We start from the raw sequence: 19135 nt of genomic DNA, 5'->3' as shown, positions 1-19135 counted from the left end.
TACGGTGCAGTGGAATGGTTTGTTGGATCTAATGAATGGGAGCCGTGACAAAGATGGGATTTGTCATTGGGGATTTCGGCCGGTCGGGTTCAGGTGCTCCTTTTTTTTTTGCTTGGCCTGTTCAGGTCCCCAGCCTTGCGTCACTGCAGCGATCAACAGGGGCCCCCTGCTCAAAGACAGGATGGCAGATCCAGGCCCAGGGATTGCTAACGACCGACACGAACTAGCACAATCAATGATCCTAACACGCGCATAGAGCTGCAGCAATTCTGATACTGGAAATTTCAGAGATACAGTACAGATATTTCTACAATAGAGTGGAGGCCGTGGCCTTGCTCCCCATCAAGTTATTGTCCGTCTTGTGGGTTGTGGAAGTTCCTTGCATGAACAGATTGTGCTACATGAATTCGACGAGCGGATACGCCGGCCTGCGCGGATTCATAGGGGTGCAAGCACATGGGGAGGATCGCTTATGCCTACTTGTTCGAATTCGTGTTTGCGCTCCATTGACCAACTTAGCATCTTGTATGCAATCCACAGATCGACTCGGGCCTTGTGCAGGTTACCTGACAATGAGCCTAGGCGGGCAAGCCTAAGAGACCAAGGCTTCTAACACGTTCTCAAACCTTTTCAATTGCTCAGGCCGGTAATAAGCTGTCATCCCTCTCCAGACTTGTGTGACGTTACCTCAGACATGCTCTTCAGGACCGAGCTGGAGATGGCTTACGATGTCTCCAACTTGTGAGTTACCGTAAACGGATTAGTTAGTATTGAACGTCTATGACGGATGGACAACAAGGGCTGTACATATAGTGGAATATAGAAAAGGGACACACATGGTGCTGGGGTCGAAAATATCACAGGGCCATCAAACCTGCTCCGCCTATTCAGTATTCCCAGTAGGAAAGTCTGACGCCGGCGTGGCAGCCCGCCCGGGCTCGGCTGTGGACTCGGTCGGGGCATCTGTGCGTCTCCGGAGCCGGCGCGGCCCCTCCCGTCTTACGGCCCGGGCATTTTTGACTTCACTCGTCTTCTCGCACCGGCAGACCAGCCCCACAATATACAATACGAATTGGCCGAGGAGACGACGTACCCTTTCGAACCCTCCCTGAAGATGGGCGGCCAGAAAGCAATCATCGTGGGCCTGTCAGGCTGCTCCTCGAGCGGCAAGACAACCCTCGCCAGGCTGCTCAGAGACATATTCCCAAACAGCTTTGTGCTGCACGAGGATGACTTTTACCGGCCCGAGGACGAGTGAGTGAGCGAGCCAGCCACCGCTACCGAAAGGGGGCGACCAGAATGCATGAAACTGACCCCCTGTCCTCAGACTGCCGTACAAAGACGGCCTTCTGGACTGGGACTGCGCCGAGTCCATCAACATCCCGGACATGGAGAGGGCGCTGTCGCACATCCGCTCCGAGGGGACATTTCCGGTAAGCAACAACGGCTCCGACCTGGCCTGCGCCCGCCGCAGCAGCCACGGCGTGCCCACATCGCCTTCACAAGCAGCGTCGCCCCCCACCCTGTCCAAATCGTCGTCTTCCTACCGCTTACCAGACCACCACCCGCCTCCCCCGGAGCAGCCCTTTGTAGACTCCAAGGAAGACAAGAACTCCGTAGGAAAGTGCCCCGCCTCGGACGCCAAGATCGAGGCCGAGAAGGAGAGGGTGCGCCGGTGGGCGCAGCCGGGCGGGCCAGGCCACGAGATATTCTCCGGCGGCGAGGCCCCGCGCATGTGCCTCCTGGACGGGTTCCTCCTCTACTCGCCGCCCAAGTTCTCGGCCGTCATGGACACGATCGACGTCAAGCTGTTCCTGCAGGTGTCACGGGCCAGGGCGACGCAGCGGCGCGAGGCGCGCGACGGCTACGTCACGCTCGAGGGGTTCTGGAAGGACCCGCCCGGGTACGTGGACAGGGTCGTCTGGCCCAACTACGTCGACGCGCACCGGTGGCTGTTCGCCGGCGGGGACGTCGAGCGCGGGGAGCTGGACTGGGACGTGCTGAGGGAGAAGCAGGTGCTCGCCCAGCGCGGGCAGCCGGGCCCCGGGGGAGGCGTGGACCTCGACTTTGAGGAGACGCTGGAGTGGGCTGTGGGGGAGGTCATGGCGGCGCTGGAGAGGTGGCATAAGGGCTGAGCAGGCACCAAGAGCATGTGGGAGTTTTGTCAGGGAGGTGCGCGAGCCTCTGTTTCCGGCGGTGTAAGCCAAGCCCTATGGATGTCTCTCAGCACGTGTCTCGTACGGCAGTCACTAGATAGATCTTTAGGCTAGATTACTTGTAAATTGAAATGGAGCAGGCCGAACAGGTCGTCTTTGCAGTCTTTCCTAGCGCGTGTCAAGGTGGGGTGCTTTGAAATCACCTATATACAAGGACGGACGCGATGCACATAATTACTGGCATTGTTTTATATCTGTTACTAGTGTGTGGTAGTGCAAGGAAACCAAGGAGAATACTCTAGACGTGAGTCGACAGCTTTGCTTGTCCCAGATCTTCGTAGGAATAAGACGCAGCCTCCCAGACACCCCGCCTCTCTTCTAGCCAATGTGAGAAAGACTCGTTCCTGCCGTCATCTCCTAGCCTTCTACTGCCATTTGTTGGAGACAGTGGTAGCAGTGGCGCAAGATGCCGCCACCGTGAGGGTGTGGTTCGGGTCGGCCTCCCATGAGACCGTCCCGCTGGATGAGACCCTAATGTACTTGTAGACCACTGTGCCAGGAGCCAATTCAATGGTGACGGACCACAGCGGGTTCGACGAGGTATACTGGCTCGCGCTGAGCTCCACGGCCTTGCTGGTGTCCCAGTTGCCGAGGGCGGCGTTGTTGCCGACGATCTTGATGGTTTCCCCGTACGTCGTGGTAACGACCTCGTCGAACGTGACCAGGACCGAGGAGGCGACGGTGCAACCCGTGGAGGTTGGGGCAGGCCCGGTAGTTGTCGCAGTAGGGGTGTAGCCAGTCTGTGGGGTCTGCGAGGCAGGGAAAGAGGGTGCGGGTACGGACGAGTATGAGCCGGATACTGACGGAGTAGAGCATGTCCCAGGCACGACATTGCCAGAGGCTCCGACCCAAGATGGGGGAACGGTGCCAGCCCGACGGGCGGCCGCGCTCAGGAACGCGGCGTATGACCATGTCAGGTCATAGGCCGAGAGAGGCGAGCCGTTTGACTTTTCGAATTGCTCGGAAAGCGACCCGTTGGGTGCGGCGTAGGTTGCTACGACATTCACGTAACCATCGGCATACGCTGTAACGGCGTTGACCAATGTTGTGTACGTCGAAGAGCCGGATTGGTATGTGCCAGCAGTGACGGAAGAGTCGAAATCCTTGAAGAAGGCCAGCGATGTCGATGTGACTTCGATGGATCCCTGGGACTTCCATACCATCAGAGCATCGTAGAGCTGCTCTGCTGCAGCAAGTGTGGTCAAATACCAGGGGTTCCCGTTGTAGTAGACATCTTCGGAGTATCTACCGACAGCGACTGCAGTGCCCTGCGGGATTCCAGAGTTGATGCCGTAAACAGAACGGAAAGAGTCTGTCACGGCTTTGTGGTTGGCCCTATGCAACATTCCAGGTCAGTTCACTCCTCGCTGACAAGCCACGGCTCAGAAGCTGGGCGGAACTAATCATAGCAGAAATTGATCGGGAATGAATTCATCAGCAGGTCAAGGTAGGGCGCTTGTGACGGCCTCGGTGAGATGTGGAAGGCAACGTGGTGGAATGCTGAGTTGGGCAGCTAGCTGGTATGGATAACAATGAGACAAAAAACAAGACTTACAAGGCCTTGTCACTGCATGGCTGGAAGGTTGCAGCATCGCAAGCCACGGCGGGATCGAAAGTAGCGATCGATGAAATAAGCGTGTTCGCGTCCTTGCCAGAACGGCCATTGTTCACGTTGACTGCTGCCGTGTTAACATCCCTCTGAACACAAGGTCGTCGGTATACGAAGAGAAAGGATGGATGCAGAGATGGAATCGCACTCAAGGACACTTACTATTGGCAACAATGTACCCACTAGACGACGACCAGAAGCGTTGGAGGAAGCAGAGAATCTGAGGCGCGACAGAGGTGCAAGCTGTACAGGTAGTACCCAGCGAGGATGCAAGCGCAGCACCCTGGACGAGTGCACGGTGCTGGCTGGCCGTCGTGAAGAACGAGCTGCCTTGGACCTCTTCCCAGAGATCAAAGCCGGTCTGGTTCCAGTACTGGGCCACATAGCTCAAGTCGTTGCGGATGATGGGCCAGACAAGGTCTGAGGCAGTTGAAGAGTAGCCATTGCTGACGAGCCAGTTGGCATAGGTGATGAGTGCGATCGCCCTGAGAGCAGGACCGTCTCTTTGTGGCCTCCCTGAGGTGTTTGTTAGCGAGATATGTCGAGCCAAGAGAAGGGTTGCAATGCTATGTACGTACCCCAGTCTCCCGTGAACTGGCTGAGGTCGACGTTGAACTTGGGCTCTCCCAGGCCAGCACCATTTGACAGCGAGCCGGACGGGTTGGACACGCCTTGGAGTCTCGCCTGCGCACTGATGTAATTCTGGATGTCGGATTGGAGGGTGGTATTGTAATTATTGGCAAAGGTGTCAATGAGTTCCTTCAGAACCAGGCCTGCATCGCGCGTCCAGGTGTACCAGTAGTCCGGGTTGGCTTTGCTAGGGGATGCAATGACCGCGCCGGATGCTACGCCTTGTGAGTAGCAGCCGGTTGCTCCGATATTGCAAAGCAGGCGGCTCAGAGCGATGGGACTCTCCGTTGCAACGAACGAGTCCACCGAGCGCTTGATGACCTCGCCGTTATTCCGGACGAGGCCAGCATCTGGCCGGCCCAGGACGGCCTGGAAGGCGTATGTGCCCAGGAGCAAGAGAGAAGTGAGACCGGTCATGATGGGCTGAACCAAGCTGGAGCTGTTGACTGGCAGGGCGGTGATGTTGGCCGTGCCGCTGGGCTGGATATCGTAGGCCATTTATATCCGCGGTTCCAAATCCTGCTCGGTGGCGTTGACGGTACCGGTGTTGACAGCCAAGGAGCAATTACACAAAGTAACTTCACGTGCATGGCGTTTCCAGGGTAGCAGTTTTCCACAAACCAGCATCATGGGAGACTGTCACGAGGCGGCAGCGTCGAGAAAGAAGCACCGATGTCGTGCCGGGGGGTTTGCAAGGCTTTTTTCCCGGGACGCAGCCGAGAGTTCCTGCATCGAGGTGCAAGACCAGAAGAAGCACTGCGATGGGGTACAGCTCGCCGTGTCGCCAATTACACGACCGCTGGCACAGTTGGGGGTTGCCATTCTTAGACTAGGCCAAGAAAGAGGACGGGGGGCCATACGGTGGCCCAAGGGGTGCTAATAAGACAACGGCGGAGATGAGATGAACTTCCCATGTGATTGTGGGACTTGCCTGGCCTCCCTATGGTGCGCGACTCAGGCAGTCAAGTCGCCGGGAAACATGGGGGCGCAGGTGCCCAGGAAGAGAGGCTACGGGGTCTAGGTTGTGCCATTGACGTCTATTTTGTGGGGTAGGTGTGATCGAGCCGGCCCCTTTCCTCTGGCGCCTGGGCAGGTGATCATGGAGAACAGGCCGGAGCCACGGGCGATGTCACGGCTTGGGGACTGTCTGACGGCAGGACCAAGCATCGAATCGGCCCGTCGTGGCATCCGTCTGCGGTCTCAGATGGCGCGATCAGGGCAAGACATGTTCCTTTGCGACACCGAGCGGTGTGGTGGGTGCACACGTAGACGGCCTACTGTTCGCGGGCGGGCACACGCATCATTACACAAGTAACCTGGGTGCCTGGGTGCCCGGTTCCCCAGACTCTCAATACCAAGCAGACATCAGCCCAACCCGTCGAGAGCGCGGGGAAAGATCGCCCGGCGAGAGCCGAATCCACTCGGGCTCCCGGCACTATCACCAAGACGGCAATCATACCGATGACACCGGAAGGCGCTGGATCTCAAAAAGGACTTCGCTTCCAGACTCTTTCATCTCTTATGCAGAGGGGCGCTCATCACCCTGACCACACCCACATCATGGACCAAGAGCCACGGCAGCAAGCCTCCGGAGCATATGCAATTCTGCGCCGTGTAAAGGGCCGATTCGAGATGAAAAGGGCATCGCACAGGGTCGAACAAACGCGATATGTCACCCATCGAGAGCTCGCAGGCCGAGGCTGGTGGAGGGTGCCGCGGCGAGGAGTTGTCTGAGCAGCAGGGGATCTTTCGAGTGACAGATATCCTGCAGGCAACGCGACCAGGAACAGGAGGAAAAGGAAGACGATAATGTGCGTGGGCGGTGGGGCCCCAGCAGCAGGTCGAGAGGCGGCTAGCGACGGTGAGGTGTGTGAGGACATGACAATCGAACGGTTGCCTGCAGAGTTGTGCACCGTGGCGTGCTTGGAGTATGATGGTCCGGTTCCTTGCAATGGCCGTGGTGTCGCTCTACTGTACGTTGGCACGACCTAACAGTCTAGGCTGACGATGATCTCGAGACGCCTTGGTGCCGCGATTATTCTCGCTCCACTCACCTCGGTTGATGGTCACGCCTTGCACGTTGGCATGGTGATTGCTGTGGCCAGTTGCGCTGATCTGATCTGTCGGCCTCGGCGAACGGTTCAACCTGGTGTAGAAGAATTTGATGCCCTCAGGATAGATACTGTGCTGTTTATGTGCGTGCCCACCCGGTGGCCCGGTGCCCCTGCAGACGTCTCCGATTAGAGCATGTCGATCGAGAGACTGACATCATGATTTGGATTTGGATTTGGATTTGGATTTGTTTGTTTCTTTCTGTTCCCAATCGATCTTGGACTGCAGGATCATACAGGATGTTGCTGACCGCAGATCTGTAGCCGCAGGTCAGAGGCAAATAGTCTAATAAGTTCCAACACACATCAAATATGCACCCCAGTTTCGACTATGCGGAGGAGCGCGTCTGCAGCGCGTCCAGCCGGGACTGCAAGTGACCCAGTCAATTTATTATGTAAGCGTGCACAGACCATCCCAGAACTTCAAGTCACGTCTTGGGCGCAAAGGCACCTGGTCCTGTTCGACCTCGTCTTGCGCTGTAAAGGATATCACACCTGCCTCCGTCTGCAGGCCCATCCTCTTTGAAATCTGTCACTCAGTATCCTTGAAACGGCGCAAAGATGGATGCGAACACAATCCAGGAGCTGAATGAGGTCCGCAAGACTATGGGCCTCAAGCCCTTGCCCGTGCCGAATGCGGCCCCGGCTCAGCCCAAACAGTCGTCCACGGACGACACAGAGGAGGTTGCCAGCACCATCGAGACCCGCGAGGCGGCTGCGGGTGACAACTACAGAAAGGTTCTCGAAGCCGAGAAGGCCAAGCGGGACCGCGAGGCAAAGATCGCAGCCATCAAGAAGGAGCGCGACAGAGCCCAACGACTGGCCACCCTGAAGGGCAAAGGCCTAGGCGACCTCGACGACGAGGATGATGGAGACGCAAAGTCATGGCTCAAAGGCATGAAGAAGAAGCAGAAGAAGATTTCCGAGTCTAGAAAGCGGCAAGAGGAGGCAGACGCTGCGGCCGAAGCTGCGAGGAAGGCTGCCGACTACTCTTCCAAAGATCTTGCCGGTGTCAAGGTCGGGCATGATATGTCGACCCTCCTCGATGGCGATGACCAGATCCTTACGCTCAAGGACAGCGCCGTGCTGGGCGAGGACGGCGAGGGCGATGAGCTAGAGAATCTGAGCCTGCGTGAGCAGGAGAAGCTCAACGAAAGGTTAAACCTGAAGAAGAAGCGACCAGTGTACGACCCCAACGATATCGACGACACGGGCGACCATAGCATTCTTGCTCAATACGACGAAGAAATCAATGGTAAAAAGAAAAAGACTTTTAATCTGGATGGGAAGGGAACGATCTCAGACCTCGCCGGCATACTGGAAGCCCCAGCACAGCGGAAGAGGATGCTGCAAAATCTTGACGTCGACATTATGCAAGATGCCCCAGTTTCCGACTATCTCGACCCCTCAGAAATCAAGGTCAAGAAGCCTAAAAAGAAGAAGAAGGCGAAGTCGACACGGCAACGGGACGATGAAGATGCGCTGTTTCCTGGGGATCAGGCGCCGGCAGCTGAGGAGGCCATGGACATCGATTCTGCGCCGATCACCAAGAAGCGAAAGATCATTGACGACACGTTCGTGGACGATGAAGATCTACAGGCGTCTCTGTCGATCCAGCGCAGGCAGGCTTTAAAAAAGCAAAAGCGGGTTCGGCCAGAGGATCTAGCCAAACAGCTAAGAGCAGAGGCGGCGCAGGATGATCAGAATGATGATCAAGGAGCGGAGAATGGAGGGCTTGTCCTTGACGAGACGTCCGAATTCTTGAGCGCTATCAACAAGCCTGAAGCTGATGAGGATGCGCGGCCGAGGAAGAAGTCCAAATCTAGAGAACCTGTCACTGCAATGGATGATGAGGCTTCAGATGAGGAGATGGAGAATGCGCCGCAGATCAAGGATGAGTCCGTCGAAAGAGATGTGTCAGCAGCACCGGAAGAACTCGCAACGACTGGTGTTGATGAAGAAAAGTATGTCGCACAAGGTTTGGGTGCAACATTATCGCTCCTCAAAGAGCGCAAGATCATCGATGAAGACAACACCGGCGCTGAGAAGAACGAGCACTTCCGTCGGAGAGAGCTATTCCTTGCGGAACAGGCACGACTGGTTGCGCAAATCGACGAGGATGCCAAGCGACAGCGCGAGCGGGACCGAGCGAGCGGTCACCTGGACCGCATGAATGCCCGCGACCGAGAAGAGTACGCCCGCAGGCAGAATGCAGAGCGCGAGTTCAAGTTGTCCAACATCAGGGCGAACCTGCTCAAGAAGCACAAATTCAATGTCGAGCTCAAGTACGTGGATGAGCAGGGCCGTCACCTCAACCAGAAGGAGGCATTCAAGGAGCTGTCGCATCAGTTCCACGGCAAGACCAGCGGCAAGGGGAAGACAGACAAGAAGCTGTCCAAGATCGAGCAGGAGAAGGGTCGCATTGCCAAGAGCATTTTCGATGCCAGCGGGGAGGCAGGTATATCGTCCGCTACCGCACAACAGACTAAGAAGCGGAAGGAGGCTGGTGTACGCCTGGCTTAAATTATGGGTTGACAATCAGGGGCTTTATTCACGACTCGAGTACGATAGACGTTATTTGGAATCCCAGAAGGTGCTTCTACCCTAACTCGAATAATTTGCATTCTACGTGTGCTGACAACGTCGAGAGTCTAGCTCAAGGTGAGACCTACTCAACTTCTGCATAATAACCCACCCACGGCATACTCACGGCCGGCTCCGCCAGATACAAGGGCACGCGTATCAAGTGATACCTTCAACTTTCACATTGCACATTTTCTTTCATTGTCACATACGCATGTTGTAGCTTGATTTGGCTCAGTTGGGAAGACAACCAGGTCTATTTCCTTTTTCATACCGAAAGCCCACCCGTGGACAAGAGCCCGGAGCCCAGCTTTACTTACCTCCTGTGAAGTCCTGGACAATGTCCGATGCAAGGTGCGCGAATTCATCACAGAGGTCCTTCATTGCAATGCTACCATACGTGCCGTCGCTCAGGGCTTCCGGCTGCCAGTCCTTGACCTGAACCTTAATCTTGCCGTCGCGATCGAACGCTTGCGCGAGCGACGATGCGCGCTGCTGTTGCTTGAGGTCAAACTCCCGGGCGGTTCTGCGGTCCGCGTCGCTCTTGCGGCGCTTGCCCTCGTTCTCACCGGTGTAGACGCCCAAAGGCCTAGCATGGACGACTTCGTCCTTGGCGGACGAGGCTGGCTTGTTCGTGGTGGTAGTCATCTTCTCTACTGACTGCTTACCTTGGATAATGAGTTGGATAGTCTTAAGCGGGCTGAAAAGAGCTGTGTGGATCGATGTGAAGATTCTGGATCTTAAGCCACTGGCTGTGATGAGGAGAAGTGAGAGTTGCTGTCAGTGGAATTAATCGTCCTTCTTATGTGAGACGATTTGGGCCTTGTACAATGCCATCCAAGGTTGTCCGTGTCCTTTGTCGAGTCCCCCTCTGGAGGCCGTTGAAGTAACAATTCTGGTCCTCGATTGTCCTTGCATCCTGTCCTTGTTCACAGGACAATGCAACTTTGTGGAGCAGCCGGTATGCTCCAGAGGTACCGAGACTCTAGCAACATCGGCACTGTCGGGACGGCAGAGATAAACTCGGTTGTGCGATGTGCTCAAAGACAGGCCTACCCAAGCAATTTTTGGCCACAGCCCGGCTTTGTCCATGGGGTGGGTCTTCAAACTCTGATGATAATGGTAACAACGGCTGGGACTACGGACAGCCTCAGCTGATAGTCGACCGCACCACAGTCACAGTCTTGACGCACTTGATTTGCTTGAGTCGACTCCTGAGCATGCCGAGAGGTTCGAAAGATGGCTTTCATGGTGGCACTGGGTAGGGAAACTCAAGCTAAGGGGAGTTAGGCATGCCGTCGCACCAAAACTGCTACCAATTTCCGATTAACTATTATTCTACCTCGCCGGTGGCGAGAAATGATTACAAGTCTGTATCATCTTCACCCGCATCGCCGCAAGTCCTAGTCTAAACGTACTCTGCACAGATCAAGTCACCCCGGATGTCCATGACCTCGGCGATAGGCGCATTAGGGACCAGGCCTGCCATCCACAGGTTGTGGTTCAGAGTCGTCACGTTGCCAGGATCACCGTTGTTCTCCAAGAGCACGGAGATAGCGAAGACGTAGTCCTCGTCAACAAGCAGGTAATCGACCAGAGGAACATTGCGCCCGGTCATGTCGGTAAGACGGCTGGAGAGGTCCACGGCTTGCCACTGCCACCAGAGGTAGTCCAGGAACGTATGGTGAAGGTAGAAGAGGGGATCGCCCGGGCTGAGCGTCACGTCCAACATCTGAATTGGAGACTTGATCAGCGAGATTCCATGCTTCACACTCGCACACCTGCATCCGCGTGCCGCAACGAAGATCAAGGTTTACTTACAACACCGCCGATACCTGAGTGGCCGGCTCCATGAGGGTCCTTCTTGTAGCACGTCCAAGCTTCTGAGTAATTTGCGCTCGCGAAACACGTCTCGAGAAGGGACGTATTAGCCTGGTTGAGGAAGCTACTCTGTTTCAGGTCCCGGCTCAGGCAGTAATCAGTCGCGAAGCCCGTCTGGTTGAGCGTTGTACAGGTGGTGTTGGACTGTCTCGGAGTCACTGGAGAGGACTCAGCCATAAAACAAAGTGCGAGAAGCCAGATGATGCCGGAGCGGACTGAAGAGAGCGACATGGTTGTGAGACCTTTTTCGGGCAAACGAACGAATGAACGAATGAACGAATGAATGAATGAATGAATGAATGTAAAGAATGTCTGAAAGCCTATTGAACGAGCGAATCTAGTCTTCGATTGGATATCTCAACCTCTATATTTATATACAACGACTTCATAGTGGTGATGTATTATCATGTAGTGAATGGTTCATCGCATCTCGTGCCAAGGCGGGTTGATCCTGAAGCTAAAGCGTAGCCACGAGTGAAGCCAATCCAACATTGCTTCGTAATGCAGCCCACAATCCGAACAGTAGCGTCGGGACACGGTTGAAGCAATGGAAAGTTGATTGGCCTCCTGGGTTGATTTGCAGAATTTAAACAACACGCGTCCTTGTGTAACTTTAAAGGGTCCGGGCCACGCATTATACGAGCGGGTCGGCGTACGCGTTCAGTGCTACTCTGCCTGAGCCGGTAGGTTTCGGCGCAGCGGCAAAGGGCGGCGAACCCCCTGGGCCAGGTTGACCGCAGTGTAATGCTTGAGTCGACTCAGTCACTTCTTCCAGCGTCCGAGTCGCGGTGAGAAATGCAGGTATTTGCCGTGGAGTCGCTGACATCTTGTGACTGCTCTCGAATGTTACGTCTGCCCCTATCCCGCATGTCCAAGTTCACGATTTGGCCACAAGCTTGTTGCAATGTCGACGTGCCAGCCTGTTGCAACTTTGTGATTTCCAGGGCATATCGTCAGTTGACAATGCGTTGCCTTCCCCATGCCCCCTTCACGTTATGCTGATCCTCTCTTGTAGCCCGAATAGCTTCAAGGATTGGGCGAAACCATTGCAGATACACGTCTCTGCTGCCTCTGCGCCCTGGGTGTCTCTATTCGTCCACCACGATCTCCTTGGGCGGTGCCTCAGTCAAGACCTCGGCATAAGCCTCTGTCATGGCGCCTCGCCGTGTTGAAATGTACCAGGTGAGGAAGCCAATGATCAAGAAGGTAAACAGCCAGAGCAGGACGAGCTTCTTGGAGCGCCTAGGCGGTCTGGCATAAGGGCTCCATAAGCTGGGCGCCACCGATGAAGGGCTGTACACGCCGTAGCTGCCATATGCCCCTGGCAGGAGGCCGCCCTCGCCGTCGCGCTTGTTGCTGAACTTCTTGGTGCGGGTGCGGGTGTCTTTGACGAGGGCTGGGAGGCTGAATTTCGTGGACATGAGCCGCGGGTGAGAGGGACGATTGGGGCGCTAGAGGTCTAACAGTATAAGGGCTGGCGTGTCAATTGGCTCGATAGGATGTAGTCGTCGGTGTGGTTTCGTTTTCTGCTGTTCGTTGGAAAAGCTGGTCAGCAATTGCCACGAGTCTTCCGAACACGTACAGTACCGAGGATCGTCATTTGCATGGTACCCCAAAGCTTGGGGGACGGGCAGGGGTGACATCAGCCGCTCGGATTATCAGACCAGGGTTGAGGAAGGTGGAGCCCTGCCAACCCTGCGGCCCCAGTTCCGCCTAAACACCTTCTCCAGCTCCAAAGTGATGTCTTGGTCTTGGCCAAGAGAACCACCAGTTCCAGTTGAGCTTCTAACACGTCGTTGCTTCCAAGGTGCTGCGAGGGTCGGAGCATCGAGCTTGTCCCAGCTGTCCTTGCGAATCTTACGAGGCTGTCGAAAGGCACGGACAGATCTGCCTCTACATGAGGCTCTCATCCAACCATCATCAGAACTGAAAGGGTTATTTGGGTGGAGCTTGTCCTCCGCCAGATTATCCCGTGTGAGGTCATCTCATACAGTAGGAGGGGGTTATCCCAAAGGTCATTCCCATTGGCAGCTGAGGAGCTGCTGGGGTTTTGAGGCTACTGAGTGCGGATAATCGGGATCCCTGCGAGCGTCCACCTCTTCGGGATATTTTGTCCAGAGTGACAGCAAACTAGCAGACTAAATGCCAATCCCACCGGTACAGAGGTCCTTGACAGAATTGGCGGAATTGGCAGAAAGACAGACGAGAATCGCGTCCCACCGGCAGGTCAAGTGGGTGCTATGAGGTGGGTGGCGTTGCTTCCCGCCTGCTTGGAGAATGAGACAAGACGTCATATCCCGCGAAACCAAGGAGCCGCCTTCTAGCTGCTGCTGCTTTGCGACGAGAGCTGGGCCAGCCCGTCAGCCCGTCCAGCTGGTCAAGTCGCACCAGGCTAGCCTCTTCAGCTTGGAATCAGGTCAAACAAGTCCAATCGAGCACGGCTAGTTGCCGATCTCAGTCAATGGAAGTCAATGACCCAATGGCGTGAATCAATCTCATGCACAGCTTCCGGTCCTGATCGTGATCCTCACCTTTTGACCTCCATCATCCTGGTGAGTTGCTACCGACGCGCAGTAGCTTGGAGTCCAGATCTCCTCCCAACCTCTCCTATTCCCTGTTTCTACTTGTTCCTGGGCCTCCAAGAGTCTCGTAACTCTCGCAACCTTGTGTTGCCGCGCCCTCTCGTTGGTCACCTTTTGAAAAGCATCGCCGCAGACGTTCGCGGATATTACGTCCACTCTGAGAACGGCCCAACTTTAACACTGGACGCCGTCAACGTCCAGCCGTGATCGTGACTCACGTGCTTCCCCCCCCCCCCCCCAGATTTCTTTCTTTTGCAGAATTCACGTTGTCCACGGTTGCAAATATACGCAACATGGAGCAGCAAGAACACAAGGCGCCTGCGGGCCACTATTCTGGCACCAACAGGATTCCCAACATCAAGCAGTTCATGGAGGGCCTGGACAAGGATAAGAGGGAGCGAGACGCCAAGATCGATGCCGAACAGAAGCAGCACAAAACCGGCGAGGGCGAGGTCAAGGCTCACCACACCGAGAAGCCCAAGGGAAGAAACCGCAGGACAGTCCGCGATCCAGTCACTGGCAAGGACGTCGAGATCGATGATATTGGCCCAGAGATGGTGAAGGCTGTTGATGACCCCCATGTAAGTCACGTACCACTTTATACCAGCTTGTGTTGAACGAGAACCCTCGCTCATTATCTGCCCAGCTCTTCGTGCCAAACGCCAATCTGGGCAAGGAGACCACCGTCAAGACGGAACCTACCCAGTCTGGCGAGGAGTACCGGCGCAACCAGGACATCACAGCACCGCCGGACCCAGTCGAACCTGGCACGACGAGCGACGTGCCCATTCACGGCGAGAAGACCAACGTGCTCTTCCACCCGACCCCGTCCGTCAGCTACGAGCCCATGTACGCCGCCCTCGAGGCCAGGGCAAATGTCCTATGTGCCGGCATTTTCTTCGCCATCGCCTTCATCGGCAAAATCCTGGGTGGCTCGCTGTGGGGACTGGTTCCTCTGGGGTTCTGCGTCGCCTCGGGAGTCTTCCTCTGGGTCAAGGATCTTATCCGCCAGGGCCGTGATGTCGAATGGTCAAGCGAACAGCAGCGTGGCGAGACTGCGGTCATCAACCTCATCCCTGAGTCTGTTGAGTGGATGAACACCGCCATCGGTCTGATCTGGGGGTTGATTAACCCAGACATGTTTGCTGCTGTTGCGGATACCTTGGAAGACGTCATGCAAGCAAGCGTTCCGGGTGTCATTGAAAATGTCAAAGTCAACGATATCTCGCAAGGCAGCAACCCCATAAGAGTCTTGAGTCTGCGTGCTCTCCCGGACAGCCACGTACAGGACCTGAAAGACGAGATCCGCAAGCAAGACGAGAAGACCAAGGACCCCCAAGAACTAGCAGCTGACGAAGAAGGGGGTGATTTCTACAACCTCGAAGCAACCATCGCCTACCACTCACTGCCGTCCGGGGCGGACGTGTCTTCCAAGGCCAAAAACATGGGCATGCAACTGGTATTCTATCTGGGCTTGAAAGGCCTCTTTGGAGTACCGTTTCCCATCTGGGTTGAACTCAATGGCCTGGTCTGCACCGCCCGTATCCGCGTGGCCCTTGCCCCTAACCCACCGTTCATCAAGACACTCAGCGTGACCCTTATGGGCCTGCCCAAGGTCGAGGCCAGTTGCATACCGCTGATCGAGAAGGGCGCGAACGTTCTCAACCTTCCCCTTATCTCCAATTTTGTGAACTGGGCCATCGCAACCGCGGCTGGCATGTACGTTGCCCCCAAGTCACTAACCCTTGATATCGGCAAGATGTTATCAGGTGACGATATCACCAAAGAGACCCAGGCCCTTGGCGTTCTCTTTATTCGTATCCACAAGGCTACTGGTCTCTCAAAGCAGGATCGCAGAGGCAGCGAAGGTGGCGGGTCCGATCCCTATATTTGCGTCGCGTTTTCCAAGTTCGGCAAGCCCCAGTACTGTACGCGTGTTATCCAGGATAACCTCGATCCGATCTTCTCTGAGTGCGCCGCTCTTCTCGTCACCCCTGACATCATCAAGGCGGACGAGCAGCTTTCGTTGGAGCTCTGGGACAGTGACAGGTCCTCCGCGGATGATGTTGTGGGGAAGGTCGAGCTAAGTATCCAGAAACTCATTCAACACCCAGGCAAAATGTTTCCTCAGAAGTCGACTCTCAGAGGCACCAAAGCAGAAAGCACAATGCCGGGCACGCTGTCTTGGGAAGTCGGCTTTTTCGGCAAGACCCAGTACCGCAAGGCTCTTCGGACTGACGGCAAGGATCCCAACCTCCCGAAGGAACTGCAGGATAAGAAGGAGCTACAGCAGGACGTCGGCTCTCTGGATACCGCTAACGAAGACGCCGTCGTGCATACACCCCCTGACCCTCTTTGGCCAAGCGGAATTGTGAGCGTCGTTGTCCATCAAATCGTCAATCTCGAACTTGAGAACGTCAAGGGGTCACAGGGCAAGAGGAAGGGACGTGAATTCGAGCCTGCCAGGCCCGAAGCTGGGGACATCAAGGAGGAGACGGGAAAGAAACTACCGAGCTCGTACTGCACGATTCTTATCAACGATGAACTCGCATACAAGACCCGCACCAAGGTGGTGTCATCAAAACCCATCTTCGAAGCTGGAACAGAGCGATTCATCCGGGACTGGAGAGCTGCCATTATCACTGTCACTGTGCGAGACTCGCGCAACCGTCAGCACGATCCGATCATTGGAGTGGTCCCGCTGAAATTGTCCGACATCCTCCTGACTAGCAGTCAGAGCACACGATGGTATCCCCTCGACGGCGGCATCGGCTTTGGACGTGTCCGCATTTCGCTCCTTTTCCGCTCTGTCGACCTCAGGTTGCCACCTCAGCAGCTCGGCTTCGGCGAAATTGGAACCTTCGAATTCCTCTCAGACAAGCTCACCGCCGTCAATTACGACGGAAATTCTCGTACAAAGTTAAAGCTCCGCACCGGAGGAAGTTCCGCCGTGATCAAGAGCGAGAAATGCAGCCAGGCAGAAGATGGCAGCCTCGTTTGGGATATCACTGAGTCTCAGCCCAGAAGAAACGACGATGGAACTACTACCAACGTAGAAGGTCACATTCGACTTCCTGTTCGGTATCGCTACCGCTCACCTGTCTTTTTCGAATTCCACCCGACCGGGAAACGGCACACCGACACCTATGCTTCTGTATGGTTGCAAGATCTCATCGATCTCGAAGAGAAGGACTTCGATATCCCTATCTGGCGGTGCAACAACGGCACCCGCCTGAGCCAAAACTACATCACCGAGGCCAACTACAAAGATGTTCCCAATCTGAATATCGAGGAGATTGGACGGCTTAGATTCCGGGGAAGGTTCAAGCCGGGAACTGACCGCGACCATCTCAAGTTTGTAAGTGATAACGACTCCCGCGAGACGATCGAGAGCTGGGAAGCGTGCTACGCCGAGGGCGTGAGGAAGGAGCTCGTCGTCGCAGAGGTGCCGCCGAGCATTCAGAAGCTGCACGATGCCAGCCTCACGCAGGGGCGAGACGTCCTCGCCCAGGCGGACGAGAAAGACAAAGAGAAGTGGCTCTCCAGGGACGGCACCGACTGGAGCGGTGCCTTCGGCAAGGACCCCGTGGAGACCATGGGCAAGAGCCGCGGCGCCGACGAGGGCTCGGACACCGACGAGTACGAGTACGACGACGAGGACTCGAGCAACCCCGACCTGGGCATCGCAGATGCCACCACCGATCCTTCCATCTACAGCGGTGGGGACGCCACCGGTGAGCAGTCGAGCACGGGCGCGCGCCAGTCGGTGGATAGCGGGCACGGCAGCCAGCTGTCGCCTCAGTCGACCAAGAGCAGCAGCGGCAAGTCCTCCAGCAGCAAGAACCCCATCAAGGCGCTGAAGGACTACAACACGCGGAGTAGGGACCTGCACCGTCAACACCGGGGACTAATGCAATGGTAAGAGTCCTCACCTTGTGTTCTTCTTTATTCCAGTTCTATCCGATGCTGACTGGAAATATGACAGGAAACCCATGCGAAATGTCCAATTCGCCAAGAACGAGGCTACCTTCGCAGTTCGTCGGATCACCAAGGTCGGATCCCTGAGCGGTCGGAAGCCTGATGTTGAGACGGAGGTATGAGCGGAGAAATTTCGATGCCTTGTTTTATTCTTCTTCTCGGTACGGCGTGGCATTTGTTTTCTCGTCAATGTACCATTTTGGCTTGTGGCATAGGGAGGTTAAAGCAAAACGAATTGGTGCCTTGTTGAATGGTCAGTAATGAGGAGTCATGAGTAATTGTATGAAGTATTGATAACGAAACATTTTGATTCCTCTGGATCCTTGCAGGATACACGTGTCTTGTACTCCTGAGTAGAAATATCTGTCTTGATAGGCATAATGAGTACACGTTCCCTGAAATCTTGTACACAACAGCTTGATGCTTCCCCACGCACTTCGGTATGCAGTCACTCAACAGGGATAGGTCAAGAAAATTCCATGCAAGTCAGGTGGAGACGGCCAGAGGCTATTTATGATGTCCTATTATTCATACCACAGTCGGCACCGGCTTCCAGTCGGTGGCAATTTTCTCACATGAGGTTATCCCACAGGAGGTCATCTTATAGAGTATCCTACAACAGATTATCCCAGAACAGATCAACCGACAAAGACCTTGATCCCAATGTCTGAGCCTTGAGTTATTCTCAAGAAAGTTATGGCTGACAGGCTATGTGTTAGTGTTCGAAATTCAAAAGAAGATGGTATGTTGACATTTCCTCGGATGTTCTCGATGTCTACCTTTGGTCGGACTGATAGCCACCTTAACTGACTACCCAGCCGGCGACGCTTGGTGAATCGCGGTTTACACTGTTTGAACTCACAGGCATGCGACTGAGCTAGACATCCCTATGTCACACCTTGTCCCATGATTAAGTGGGACACGTGTGGTCGTTCGGACACTTGTTCCTCTACTTGTTATGGGCGATTCCGTTGCGGCTGCAACTATGGCTGCTCGCCTCCAGTTGCATCCCCACTGCTTGAGGAGTCCGATTCCCTTCTCGTCCTCTTCCTCCTATTGTGGAGCATAATTGAGTGCTTTGGTACCTTGTCCGATGCGGTTGGTGTGACGCCCTACCGGTGGCTTCTGGCACTCCAATACAGGTGCTCCAGAGCCTTCATGAGAAGAAGGTCGAGCAAGGGGTGACCAAGATGCGATATCCTGACTGCTCAAGGCACACCGAAAGTCTCTCCTAGATGAGAAATCCTTAGCTTGTTTACAGAAGTCAGCCCATCTCAATGAGTACTGCCCGTCAGCCTGGCAACACATCTTGTGGCGGCCGGATCACATCGCGATGGCCGTTGATCCCAGCCCGGGAGAAAACCCCCCAGTGTCAGAGCATTACACGAGAAATTGTAGAGAAGAAAGTGGGTATGGATCAAATGACCCTTGCTGGATTTGATATAGAAGTTCCGACAGTCCAGTTGTCATTATGGACATTCGGCTGGCCCGTCCTGCCTACTCAACTGCCCAGCCATTCCAGCATTTCAAGTCCACCCAACCAAC

The 19135-nt window shown here is 55.2% G+C and overlaps 7 protein-coding genes across 7 annotated transcripts; 3 read left to right on the top strand and 4 right to left on the bottom strand.

Annotated features, from left to right (window-relative positions):
- Window positions 1-694: 694 nt before the first annotated feature.
- On the top strand, window positions 695-2135 carry INS49_011600 (uncharacterized protein; the record flags this gene model as incomplete). The annotated part of the gene is made up of 3 exons (XM_043172313.1): window positions 695-741; window positions 928-1254; window positions 1328-2135. 3 exons carry the CDS (start codon window positions 695-697, stop codon window positions 2133-2135), a joined length of 1182 nt encoding a protein of 393 aa, XP_043024058.1.
- Window positions 2136-2581: 446 nt separating this feature from the next.
- On the bottom strand, window positions 2582-4953 carry INS49_011599 (uncharacterized protein; the record flags this gene model as incomplete). The annotated part of the gene is made up of 4 exons (XM_043172312.1): window positions 2582-3461; window positions 3772-3892; window positions 3988-4341; window positions 4404-4953. The coding sequence occupies 4 exons, from the start codon at window positions 4951-4953 to the stop codon at window positions 2582-2584; spliced, it is 1905 nt and encodes a 634-aa protein (XP_043024057.1).
- Window positions 4954-7127: 2174 nt separating this feature from the next.
- INS49_011598 (uncharacterized protein) lies at window positions 7128-9089 on the top strand (the record flags this gene model as incomplete). Its single annotated transcript, XM_043172311.1, has 1 exon — window positions 7128-9089. The coding sequence occupies one exon, from the start codon at window positions 7128-7130 to the stop codon at window positions 9087-9089; it is 1962 nt and encodes a 653-aa protein (XP_043024056.1).
- A 372-nt stretch (window positions 9090-9461) lies between these two features.
- INS49_011597 (uncharacterized protein) lies at window positions 9462-9797 on the bottom strand (the record flags this gene model as incomplete). The annotated part of the gene is made up of 1 exon (XM_043172310.1): window positions 9462-9797. One exon carries the CDS (start codon window positions 9795-9797, stop codon window positions 9462-9464), a length of 336 nt encoding a protein of 111 aa, XP_043024055.1.
- Window positions 9798-10557: 760 nt separating this feature from the next.
- INS49_011596 (uncharacterized protein) lies at window positions 10558-11207 on the bottom strand (the record flags this gene model as incomplete). Its single annotated transcript, XM_043172309.1, has 2 exons — window positions 10558-10881; window positions 10971-11207. 2 exons carry the CDS (start codon window positions 11205-11207, stop codon window positions 10558-10560), a joined length of 561 nt encoding a protein of 186 aa, XP_043024054.1.
- Window positions 11208-12118: 911 nt separating this feature from the next.
- INS49_011595 (uncharacterized protein) lies at window positions 12119-12451 on the bottom strand (the record flags this gene model as incomplete). The annotated part of the gene is made up of 1 exon (XM_043172308.1): window positions 12119-12451. One exon carries the CDS (start codon window positions 12449-12451, stop codon window positions 12119-12121), a length of 333 nt encoding a protein of 110 aa, XP_043024053.1.
- Window positions 12452-13905: 1454 nt separating this feature from the next.
- Window positions 13906-17712, top strand: INS49_011594 (uncharacterized protein; the record flags this gene model as incomplete). Its single annotated transcript, XM_043172307.1, has 3 exons — window positions 13906-14193; window positions 14259-17530; window positions 17598-17712. 3 exons carry the CDS (start codon window positions 13906-13908, stop codon window positions 17710-17712), a joined length of 3675 nt encoding a protein of 1224 aa, XP_043024052.1.
- Between the last annotated feature and the right edge of the window lie 1423 nt (window positions 17713-19135).

This window comes from Diaporthe citri, assembly GCF_014595645.1.
Source record: "Diaporthe citri strain NFHF-8-4 chromosome Unknown scaffold_5, whole genome shotgun sequence".
NCBI lineage: Eukaryota > Fungi > Ascomycota > Sordariomycetes > Diaporthales > Diaporthaceae > Diaporthe > Diaporthe citri.
Note: the sequence above shows the minus strand (reverse complement) of the source record. Positions and strands in the feature narration are given on the sequence as shown.